General features: G+C 36.8%; 1 protein-coding gene across 1 annotated transcript; it reads left to right on the top strand.

Annotated features, from left to right (window-relative positions):
• The first annotated feature begins 9,272 nt into the window (after positions 1-9,272).
• On the top strand, positions 9,273-9,860 carry LOC132301032 (uncharacterized). The gene has a single exon (XM_059798326.1). It carries the CDS (start codon positions 9,273-9,275, stop codon positions 9,858-9,860), a length of 588 nt encoding a protein of 195 aa, XP_059654309.1.
• Positions 9,861-13,417: the final 3,557 nt, after the last annotated feature.

The raw sequence follows: 13,417 nt of genomic DNA, 5'->3' as shown, positions 1-13,417 counted from the left end.
GTCGGTCTAAGGATCCCGAAGAATCCGCCGAACAAATCAAAGTAATTATTAATTAATAAAAAAGTCTATACTTTTCTCATGCTTAAGAGTCAAATGCCATGACGGTGATAGGGAGTAATTGCATACGACGGCTCTCGCAATCTATCTCAACCTAACGCGGATCCAGTTCAAGTCTTAATTAATTATGAGTCCATCCATAATTACCGATTATGAACAATTTATAATTACTATTTATATATCATGCATTGATTGCCATCACATACATATATATAAATATTTCTTGTAATTACATGGACACTATCAATTTCATAGTGAATCGAAATATAATACATTGAATTCACCAATTGTATAAAACATAAATATTTCAGAAATGTCAGGAACATATGTCAATTAATCCAAACAGGAATTTGCTATGCCAGGGCATATAAATCCCAACACTATGTTCATTATAAATGAGAATTGAGAACGATAAATGTAAATGAAAAAAGATCTATATTTATAATACATTCGTATCCTGCACTGTATCACATCCAGCTAATCTTTTTCTTGAATATTAATTTGCAACACAGGGATAGATACAATAAAAAGCTTCCGTAAAAGGCACAACAAAAAACACATATCACAGATAAAAAATGGATCAATAACCACATTCCTAAATTTCAAAGCCTCAAATCAATATCAGATATGTCCATGAAATTAATGTCGTTCCAATCAGAATTTTTCCTTTTAATTTTGGATTGAGCCACCATAAGTCACCAAAACAAAATAGCATGAGGAACAACTGATCTTCATACTTGGAAAGCCAAGAGAATGAGAAAATTGGTTAAAAATGTCATTTCATATTTCTATTTATTTTTTCATTTTTAGATTTTAACTAATAAGGGTTGAGCAAAGTATATTAATTAATATTAGTTATGAGAATTAATTTTTGTATGTAATGAAGGAATTTTTATTTATTTTTAAGTGTTTTGCTTGGTTTCTATATATACTATTGTTCCTAAGGTTGTAAATTCTTAAATTGGTATTTTTGATGGATAGATATATTTTTTTTTTTTTTAGTTTCAAATCTATTCAAACATCACATTTTGTACCTTTGAATTATTCAGACTCTTAATGCGAGTTTTTTTTTATAGTTAAAGGTAAGCTTGTATTGAAGATAAAATAGATACATGAAGCCCTCAAAGAAGAGGGGAAAACAAAATCACATGAAGGCCAAGGCCATTAACAGAGACAAAAAGACAACAAAAGGTTAAAGGACCTATACAATACACAGCAACCATTGAAACATGGCAAAAACCAAGTCTTGTTTCTTGTGAACAAAGAAGGGAGACACTGCTATCTTCCAATCATAGCTTCTTGTACCTTTTAGAACCTCAAAAACCAGTGATTCAGCTTTAAGTAATCAACCAAGAGTGCCCATAAGCTGCTCCACAAGCCTGTGCAAACAAATTGTGAAGATCACCCTCAGCCGAAATCCCCCTTAGCTTAGCACAATTTTTTAACTTAATTGCTACTAGTTTAGCTCGAACACAAGATTTGACTTGTGAGAAGATGTGATTAGGGCAGGAGTATGCATTTCTGAATGCTCTTCTATTTCTCTCCAACCAGAGATAGTAGATTGCTACAGACAAAAAAAGTTTATGAACTAAAAATCTTCCAGAGGACCAATGAGTTGAGCACCAGTTAATCAGCTCATTCCAGTAGTTGGGTAGAATATAGAATCTTGCAACCTCTTGTATAGCCATCCAAACATGTGAACTGAAACAACATTTGAAGAACAAATGATCCATTGATTCATTCTCAGCCATACATAGATAACACATGTTAATATAATGCTTGTGAAGCATAGGCTTTGAATCCAATGTATACAGTCTACCTCTAACAGCAAGCCAAACAACGCAACTATGTTTAGGGATGTGATGTTTGAACCAAATTAATTTGTGCCAAATAAAGGATGGAGAAGGAAGGGCAAAGTAAGCAATAGTTTGGTAGAATGAGTAAGCTCCAGAAGAACTAGGCAACCAATAAATACTATCCATTTGCTCTGAAGGAGATTGTAAAGAGTACAGCTGAGAAAGGAAATTAACAGACTGAAAAAATTAAGGATAAGCTAGAGATATAGGGATTATCCAATGTCCATTGGAAATTAGGCTATCAACTGTGGCTGAGGAGTCCAGTTGAAGAATTTCCAAGTCATTTAATGTAACGACCCTAAACTGACCATTTACACAAAAATTTCGGCATGACCTCCCCTAAAAATGGTCCTTCAACAACCTGTCCCAACACACAAAACAAATAATATACTCCAGCATCCCATTCATCCGTTCATTATATCTCAAGATAGTTCCTCTCATGGTGGAACATCCACACATTAATTAATCCAAATTATCATGATTACAGTCCCAAAATACATTATTTGAAATTCATCGTCATGATCCAAAGTACATTTCCTTAGTTAACAAAATAGGTACACTTTGCTAGAACTCAAAGTTTTACAAAAATAGAGAGTATACAAAAGTGTAGTCTAGTACAAAAGTAACAAAATGTTCCTCTAGCAACATTCATGGTTGAGGTGGGTTGTCGTCCACCGGTTCTTTTTTAAGGCCTGAAAAAAAGATATATATAATAGGGTGAGCGTAAAGCTCAGTAGGTGACACTTAAGACACAATTCTTGTGTCCTAGTGAATTCAAACAAAGCATAGGCCAATAGGAAATGGGGGTCATGCAACGTAGGGAATCAATACAACATACTAGTCAACTCCAAACACAATCAATGCAATGCAATGAAGTGCAATACATGCTAATGCCACTCCCCATTTTCTTTCTCAAAACCATCACTTTCCAAATTTTAATGTAACCCCCTTTGGTAACTCCGTCGCGACGAGAGAAGGATTGGCTACCGTCCCTAGGCCTTTGGTGACTCCGCAGCGCCGTCGAGGGGCCCGAATAGCTCAACCACGCTAGGGTACTCTCCCTAGTTCCCTCTAGGCTACATTAACCTCCGGCCCGTTGGTAACTCCGCAACGACCGGGTTTGTCAAAACCATTTCACAAAAACTATCATCTCCCAAATCCCCCATTTTCATTTCAAGACCAATTCTTCCCTTTTCATGCATCCCAATGACATGTGCATGAATGTATAAATGATTAAAATATTATGATAAAGGGAAAATTTGGCACAATCTAAATAAACATGCTCTCATACATCATTTCTAGCATTTTAACACAAAGTAGACATAAAAATTCAACATTTTAACATTTAGAAACTTTCCAATACATCATCACTACACATTTAGGCATTTATCATGTTCAACATCCTCAATTAAATTATCAACACATTTAACACAACAAGGTCATCATCTAAACATGTTATTCACATGATACAAGTTATAATCAAAGTAATGAAATTCTCTAGACATAATTTATACATTATGGAAGCAAGTATTTTCTCAAATTAAGCATATTATCACACAATAGGGTCATAATTCACAATAGAACAAGAAAGGAGTGGATTAAGATGCCCCTACCTCAAAATTGCACCAAAACCCTAGAAAATGGGTCTCAAATTCGAACTATAAGGAGAGCTCAAAGTTGGAAATTGTTGGTACTAGTACGTAGAGCTTGTCGCACTCATCGTTTTGCCTCAAACGGCACCTTATTCCGACAAACAATGAGTGAGATACCTTGATTCAAAGGTTGGTCTCTAAAAGAAATGGAAAATGAAGAAAATTATAGGGCAGAGAGAGTTCAGTGGGGAGAGAGAAAGAAAATGAGAGAAAAAAAAAGAGTCTAGGCTATTATTTTGAGTTAGTGGTGGGCTCCACTTGAAATTCTTTTCTTTTCTTTTCACTTTATCTTTATTCCATTGTCTACACCACACACATAAAATTACACCATAATTTAAATGTTACACTCCCATGAAAATTAAGATGCACAGACTACACTTGGACCCAACCACAATCCCGTCGATAAGTGAAAAGACGAAAATACCCTTGTGGTAACAAAATTTCAAAAAATTCAAACATCCTGAAATTTGGAAACTTCACAATCTACCCTCCTTAAAGAGATTCCGTCCTCGAAACCTACCCTCCTTAAAGAAGAAAGCACAACAGCCACACACTCTCCCAGGACACCTTACAAAACTCCGAGACTATGAATCCACTGACATTATTGCCTTTGATACCGGATGTCAATAGACAATCACGCTCTGCCGCCAGAAAACCCAATGATCACCACCTTATGAGAGCACTTATCACTCACAACATTACTCACCAAACCTACTGAATTCTATACTTGACTTAAAACCAATATTGGTCCTTTCTATACTGTTACACAAGGCTCGAAAGAAAAATGGTCACAAGACCCCCGATAATGACAACATTCTATCTCCGTTCACTCTTTTTAAAGGACAAACCAGGCCCCAATGAAGATCAGACTTAACCTCAGATCAACACATCTCTGCCAAACCAACACCTGTCATCAATCATACGACTATACAACTACATCATCATACAATGACCACCAACCACACTAATCAATAATTATCATACTGATCAACCTTAAGATAACTAAATGATGAATCTCGCAATAATCATATAATCATGAGTCACCAAAACAATAAAATGCATCACCCTGCATTTGAACACAGATCCTCAAAACAAGATTCTCAAAAATCAATGATTGTACCACTAACCTGCTATCAAACACCCAGTACCATTTAACACCTCTCAGCACTCAAGATAAATCGTGAAAGTCCACATTGTTACCATACTCTCACTATCACCAACAAGTCGGAGTAATCATTGACCTTTGACCCGACATCGTGTCAAAGAAGGATTGATTCAGGAGAAATGGTTGGCCATGCCATTCTCATCATCGATCTGACCTCAACACAGATATCATTCCTATCCTCAGGTCTAAACCTCAAACACAACCCTATACAATCCACAAAACAACCACGAAACCCACTCTCTATGCATAACCTCGACAACAATAAAATCACATACTAGCTCTAAAAACTCTAATCATGCCTCAATTATAACAAGCCAAAGTAACATATCGCCAATATCCCAATCATCAATCAACCTAAAAGTCTTTCAGTCACCTCATATCGTCCACAACACGTAATCAACTTCATAACCTTATTCGATTCGATTCTGACCTCGTCAAAACACCCAATACAATCATTTCGTGCTGAAATCCTCAAGACAAAGTCAACCATTCACATTATTCCTAAATGAAATCCCTTAATCATTCACTAGCTGTATAACGCCCAAGCAATACTAATATTTATCTTCAAGACACTATTAGAATCAATCCCTTCTGAAAACATTCAAATACATGAGTCATGCCACATCATTTAATTATCCTCAATTGTAATTCATGACACGTTCTCTAGTCATCGCCAATAGTACCAATCATCAGAAACATAATCCTCATTCGGCAATTTGTGCCTCACATCCTACCAATTAAACCATTCTCAAAACAAAGATTGCAAAACTAAAGGCTATACCTCCCTCCGGGGAAGTAAATCGACCCCTTCAATCAAAACCTCAATCGATGACCTCCAATAAAGCAACACCCGCTCACAAATCCGTCCACCCACAAACGCACACGACCTCTAGACAGAGACAAAACTCATAACAACTAACGTCCTAGTCAAGACTAAAACAAAGGAAAAGGGCTAGTGAGCCCCGAGCTCACAAGAAACTACCATTCCCACCTAAATGCACCTGATATCCTGTCACACTCTATTCATCAATCGTCCAACCATGGACATCCAATCTCACTTAAGATGAAATGAACTCCTTATATACAAGGAGAAGGACCAACTAAGAAGCATAACAGAACTACGACCGCAACTTTAGGCGGTTGTGGTAACAAAATTTCAAAAAATTCAAACATCCTGAAATTTGGAAACTTCACATTTAATCCCAACAGATTTACAATTGTGCCCTTTGGAAGCCAAAAGTCCAGCCAAAGCTTTGTGTCTTTTCCGCAGCCAACCTTAAAATGAATGATACTTCTAGCCATTTCTCTGAGCTTCAATAGGTCCCTCCAAAAACCAGAGCTGAGTGAGGTTGCCTTTAGGTACCTGAAACTCTTCTCCGTAATAAGATAGTTATAGGACCAAGCAACCCAAAGACTTTCCTTCCTTAGACATAATTTCCAAATATGTTTAAGGCATGCAATTCTGTTAGAGAGCTCGAGGTCAGGAAATCCCAATCCCCCATAAATTTTGGGTCTACATACTGCATTCCAGGCAACCTTAGCTCCCCTTTTCTTCATCTCAACCCCAGACCAGTAGAAGCTCCTAAGAATCCTGTTAATTTTATCAAAGACCTTCCTAGGTAACACAAAAGCTTGAGACCAGTAAGCTTGGATAGAACACAGCACTGATTTAATGAGGACTGCCCTTCCAGCATAAGAAAGAAACTTAGATGTCCAAGAGCCAATTGTTTTAGTGATTCTTCCCACAAGTGTTTGACAATCCCTTGCCTTAATTGCTGTAGCAGAGAGGGGCATTCCCAAGTATGTTACTGGTAAAGTACCAGCATCAAATTGCAAGAGTGATAAAATAGAGAATTTTGTGTGAGAATCCACCCTTGAAAAGAAAATTTGCTTTTAGCAGGGTTAAGTTGTAAACCAGAAAATGAACAAAACAGGTTAAGAGCATTCACCAAACTTTGCACTGAATCAGAATTTGCATGAGAAAGCATCAACAAGTCATCTGCAAATGAGAGATGAGTGATACTCAATTTTCTGCACCTCCAATGATACTTGAAGCTAGGATTTTGCCTGACTTGGTGGTTAATTGTGAGAGTAAGAACCTCCATTGCAAGGACAAAAAGCAATGGAGAGATGGGATCTCCTTGTCTAATGACCCTCCTACCCTTAAAAAATCCAAACAGTTCACTATTGAGGGAGATAGAATAGGCTGGGGTGGTGATGCACTGAGATATCCAATGAATAAATGATGATGGAAAACCAAAGAGATGTAAGAAGTCAAGAATAAACTGCCAATGAATTGAATCGAAGGCTTTCATGAGGTCAATTTTTAGAGCACAATTAGGGGGATGGTTAACCTTATTGTAACCATTCAATAATTCATGGGCTAGAATAATATTTTAAGTGATATGTCTCCCTTTAATAAAAGCATTCTGGTTTGGGCTGATTAAGTATGGAAGTAAAGGTGCAAGCTTGTTAGCCAACAGCTTTGAGATGGTTTTGTAAATAAGGTTGCAGCATGAGATTGGTCTAAAATCATTAACTGTTGAGGGATTAGGGATCTTTGGTACTAGGGCAATGTAAGAACAATTGATCTCAGTGAGCATTTTGCCAGTGATGAAAAAGTCTTTAACAGTTGAAATGACATCCTGACCAATGATATGCCATGTGTGTCTGAAGAAGGCTGAGTTATATCCATCAGGACCTGGGCTTTTGAATGGGTGAAATGAAAGTATGCAATTTTGAATCTCAAGGCCAGTAGGTATAGAGGTGAGGGTAGGAATGACATGACTAGGAATAATTTTAGTAATGAGATGGGAAAAAGATGCCATAGCTTGATAATGTGTATAATCCTGCCCAAGAATAGTGGTGAAATGGGTGAGAAATTCGTTCTTCATATCCTCCCCAAACAGTTGAGAGCCATACGAGTTAAAAATTGATTGGACTTTCCTTCTGTTAGCCTTTGAACCAAAACTCCTCATGAAGAAAGCAGTGTTCTGGTCCCCCTCCTTAAGCCAGTGCACTTGCCAAAGCATTCACTTTGTACAATTAATATTGTTAGGTTAATTTATAAATCAATTAATGGGGACTATACCCAATAAAAGTTCAATTTTTCAGTATGTGGAATGCAATTTTATTTAAACAAATTATAAGGGAATAATTTTGGAAGTATATAATCATATTAGATTTATAACTGTTATAGGCCCTACTATATATTTTTATGCCTCAGTGACCCCTTTCAAAACTCTTGCCTTTTTTTCTGGAGTACTACGATAAACCAAATGCTACTAGTATGATAATTACATGGAAACTCACAAACCCTCCTCAACTCTCAATTAGGATTATTTTATTTTTAGGAAAAATTATAAAAGAATTTTTTTTTTTAAATAAATGTCCACCTTCAAAAATGTTTCCCAAAATTTTCAATTATCTTGTAGTTTTAAAAACTTTCCGAATAATACAGTTAAAAAAAAAAAAAAAAAGGATTTTTAGATTTGCTTCATCCATAAAATTTGATCATGTAAGCAAAATAGAAGGAAGTGGGACCCACCTTGACACTTGGACCAAGTAACGCCTACAAAATGTCCTAACAATTTTAGTTTTATACTCCTCTTACTAGTAGTATATAAAAGTTATACTGTAATTAAACTAGGCCCCCATTGATTTTTTATTTTTTATTTTTTAATTTGCATTACATTCATATAAATTTTGTTAATTTTGATAATGCAGCCATTGAAACTATGAAAAAACTTCAATGACGCCCACTCTCGACAAATATTTTGGGTCTGTCATTGATGGGGTTCACTCCAAATGATGTGAGACCTTTTGGGGTAAAACTTAACAGCAAAATATTGTGAGCTCGGATTCAAAGTGGACAATATCATACTATATGATGGAGTTGACTATACAAATAGTATCAGGGTCTCACACAGTTAGAAGTGTGTGTGGCCAACGATGACGTAATTGGACCTTTAAGGGGGTTGTGATTGTGGCGACCTTGCAAGTGGGTATGCGTGAGCGGTGCGAGCGTGACACTGACAGGTTACCGATGTACAATCTCACATTACCTGGACGTAGAAAGGACATAATCCCACATCAAAAAGCTTTAGCTCACTCTTACATAATTAATACTTTAAAATTTCAAAAAATAAAATAATATATCATTTTTTCCAAAATTAAATAAATCATCTTTTCTTAAGTGCTATTTGAAAACTCTATTCTGCATTTAATTCAGAATGGATTAAGCGTTTATCTAATTAAGCATGTTTAATAATACAAATTTGAAATCACTAAAAGTGATAAGTGTCACTTAAAATGGGATAAAATTTTATATGAGAAAGACATCACTTATAACTAAACTAAATGCTTAAGTTGAAAATTCAAGATAGCCTAATTTCCAACCACCAATGGGTCCATCCAAACTCAATCCAGCTGCACAACTTTTTCCAATCAAAAAGCTTCATTTCACAGTTACATGAATTACCCCAGCCCTCTGCTGATCCAGATTGCATTGAAAGGTTACCAAGCTCTTCTAAGGTCTTTACAATGGCACATACCCTTGCTTACTTCAGCCCCTTATCCCCAATTTTTCCTTGGTATAAAGTGGTGTGGTTCAAACACCACAAACCCAAAAACAGCCTTATCCTTTGGCTAGCTGCTAGAGGGAGATTATATACACTTGATGCAAAACCAATGCTTTACAAGCACTACACAAACAGATGTTATCTCTGTCATACAGCATGGGAACCCATTGATCACCTCTTCTTCAAATGTGACTACACTTCACATATTTGGAGGTTTATCCAAGAATCTATTGGATTTTACATTTTGCGAAACAGTTGGGCTGACTTATTGCTTTGGTGCTCAATACACTGGGCTTCAACACAATTCTTGCTCCACAAACTTCTTTGGTCTGCTGCAGTCTACTTCATTTGGATTGAGCGAAATGCCAGAGCATTCAGGAATCAATCCTCCACTGCCCACAGCATCATTGCTCAAATTAAGTCTTGTGTAAGAAGCAGACTTGCCTCACTCAAGCTTAAGAGTAGTTCAGAATTAAGGCTGATCTCTTCTCCCTCACAGCTTCAGACACTCTTCCAGCAGGGCTGCTCCACATCTAATGGATATCTCTAGCCTCTATCTTAAGCAATGGTGATGATTGTTCATGGTTAATGCTACCATGGTTGAAGGCTAGAGAGGGTGCATAATATTATTTTTTGGCTGATGTTATGCTTTTGTTTTCCTTAGTTGTTGCAAAGGGAGTTGTTGTTTCTGGAGTTGCTGTTCCTTTTTGTTTCCCCCCTTTGGAGTTTGTTTGTACATTCCACATTTTAATTATATATACAAGCTTACCTTTTTAACCAAAAAAAAAAGTTGAAAATTCAAAAAGATTTTAAAATCTATTTTCTAGTATTTTTTAATTAGTACTTAAAAACTCGGCACTTAAAATTTAATTCTTAAAATTTTTAGTATTTAGTTTTTAATTTTATCAAAAACGACCTTAGTTATTATAGAAAATATATGTAAATAGGTTGAGAATATTTTTTTGGTTCAATAGTTGGGCAAACTAAACTAAAAATAAATAAATTATATATGCAGCCTCGTGCTTTTATGTTTTTACCCTTTATAAGATGTAATAACCGCGCCGGCGTATCCACATCAAAAAAACTAGGACGCGGAAGCCGATCCCCACCTGGTGCTTTTCCCTTTTAACCTTTTATAAGATGTAATAACTGCGCCGCCACTCCTACATACTTTCCAAAAGAAAACCCTAATATTTTTGTACCAAAGATCACATTTTTTTCCTGCTTTATTCCTTTTTCAGAACTCACTTTGTCTCTTGATAGCTTTCGATTCTGCAGTTTGTGTGTGGTTTGAAGATGGTAAACGCAGGGCAGTTCTGGGAATTTGATCAGGATGTTATGGAACTTCATGGATTTCAATTGCCACCGTCTGATTGGCTTGTGTTGAAAGTATGTGTGCATCACGTTATCCAAACAGACAACAATGAGTTGATGAAAGTAGATTACCCTCAAAGAGATTTGTTCCTAATGCCGTCGTCTGTGATAGAGTCCGATGACGCGGCAGACGCGTACTCATATTTCTATGACAAAGTCTCTCCCATGGGAGTCACCGTAGATGGCCGTATGTGTGAACAACTCGTCTCACTCTCTCGTGTCTTGAACCTCAACAGAACTGGTATTGCCCATAACGCCTTACCCGTTGTTATTCTTCTTGTAACAATCGAGGATATGGAGGCGGTAGATGATGTTGACTCCGATATGGAGATCACACAATCATTTCGGATAGATGAAGATTTTGTTGACCCTGATGCTTTCCAATGGTCCTTCTCACATGATCATTCTCTTCCCTTGATAGCATCTGCCTATCACTATACATACCACGATGATTCGGTGGAATTAGAAAATCCCACTGAGATCACACAATTGCTCGCTGTGCCGTTCTGCGTGCTAGAGTCTGATGATGATGAGCCTGCACGCTTATTCTTCTCTACCGCACTCACTCACATGGGAGTCATTGTAGATGGCCCTCTCTTGGATCAGCTCCTCGATCATTGTCGTCACATGAACGATGTAAGAACCTTCCATATATATACCAACAACACCATACCCACTGTTTTTCTTGACGTAGAAGTTCGAAGATGGCCGTCCAATTACTATATATATGGAAGTACCGATGATGATGCAATAGCTCGAGCTATGGAGGAGTCAATGGAGGAGGCCAAGCAGATGGTACCGGCAAGTCCATCTTCTCTCGACACGTTGGAGAAGGTGAAGTTTGATGGTTCTTGTTGCATGAATCATCAGTGTTTGGTTTGTTTGGAGACGTTTCTAGTGGATGAGGTGATCACTTGCATGCCGTGCTCCCACCTCTACCATGAAGACTGCATCATTAAGTGGCTAAAGACCAGTCATGTTTGCCCTTTGTGCCGGTTTCAGATGCCAATTAACTGAATCAGACTATAGTATTGTTCAATGTTCATTGTTGTATGTTCAGTTGTGTTATGAGACAATTTTGTATATAATTAATGAAGGTTGTATGTTCATGTTTGTTGTTTTCTATGTTCATGGATGATGGTTCTATGTGATCAGTTGTGTGATGAGTCTCTGGACTGGATATGTTTCTCTGTGCTGGGTATGTGATGCACTCATCCTCCAGAAAGTGATCACCTAGTGAGAGAAATCCTCACATTTCAAACCTATGCTCACATGGTCTCACGGGAAGAACAACAACTGTAGTCAACACAAATACTAGAATTTTTATAATTTAGAATGTCTTTTGTAGACATCCCATTTTTTTCCTGTCCCGTGAAGTTGCACTGCCAATACATTTAGGGTTCAAATTAATAGCAAAAGTGGGTTATCTCTACCAATTGGTACTATAGGTAAATATGTATGCTTTTTTTTATTTTTATTTTTTTATCCATTTCCAGTTTAATTACTGACAATTTTAAACTTCCATATGCAAAACATTTCTCTTGCTACATAATCTTTTCTAACAGTTACAACCACGTACAGTGATTGGAACCTCATCCAATTGGACAGACATTCCTTTTCAATTTTCATTTTCTGTGGAAACAAAAAAAATAAAAAAAATAAAAAATAAAGGCAAAAGTGAGAAATATCCACTCCAAATAAAAAAAGAAGAAGAAAAAAACAGAAAGAAATATACAAGTATATATGCACATGTTAGATGGAGGAGTACTATGAAGAGACCACAAACAATGACTTGACAGTCCTTGGAGATGAAAAGTAAGAAGCAATTGCATTACCCACTCTTATGCAAGCCATAAACTTTTCAAATATTAACAGCTTCAGAGAGGGAAGTTTTTATTTTATAGTTTTTGGGTCATCCCATTTATTCATTAAGTGCTCATACAGTTCTAAGGTTTGGAATTTTATTCAGAGCATTGTAGGCTTCTATATACTTCCTAACTGCTGGTCTGACTTGGTGCAATGGTGTTCAATCACTGGAACTCCACTCAGTTCTTGACTCACAAGCTATTATGGTCTGCTGCAATTTACTTTCTATGGCAAGAAAGAAATGCAAGAGTTTTTAGGAATGCTCCAGCCCCTCACCAGCATATTATCTCACGGATTAAGTCAAGCACTAGGGCAAGACTTGCTACCATCAAGCTAAGAAGAGCTTCGGATTTGAGACTCATTTCAAAGGAACAGCTCATGTGGGCACAACTGGTAACTGTCTTGAGGTTAACACAACTTACCATGGTGTCAATGGCCTGCACTAGTTTACCTGGTATTAAAAATGGTGTCAATGGCTTGGACTAGTTAGTCTCTGTGCAGACATGGGTTGATTGGTTGTTCTCTCTACTTTGTTCTTATGTCTTCTTACTTGCAGTCTTCGTTTGTTTTGTAATCTTGGTCTTTGTTTGTTTTGTTTGGTGCTTTCCCCCTACTTGGGGAATGGGGCTTATCTTAAACCAAAGAAAAAAAAAACCCCAAGATAATTTAACAGACTTATATATTTTACCATGTACGGCAAGAGGTTGTTCTAACTTCTTAGATTTTTTGTTTTTGTTTTTTTGTTGAAAGGGTAAGCTTTAATGTACAGCCCAAAGTCTTTTGCCTTGTACCATTAACATGCAATCAAACCCATGGACCAGATAAAACTCCAAGCACAGCAACCCAATCATCCCAAAGTAAATGACA

The sequence above is a fragment of the Cornus florida genome, unplaced genomic scaffold (assembly GCF_030987335.1).
Source record: "Cornus florida cultivar Cherokee Brave unplaced genomic scaffold, ASM3098733v1 CherokeeBrave_3.0.0_Hap2_Chr03, whole genome shotgun sequence".
NCBI lineage: Eukaryota > Viridiplantae > Streptophyta > Magnoliopsida > Cornales > Cornaceae > Cornus > Cornus florida.
Note: the sequence above shows the minus strand (reverse complement) of the source record. Positions and strands in the feature narration are given on the sequence as shown.

Bases quoted from the DNA above. Each gene is read 5' to 3' on its own strand.
- LOC132301032 (XM_059798326.1), top strand. From the start codon at position 9,273: ATGGCACATACCCTTGCTTACTTCAGCCCCTTATCCCCAATTTTTCCT.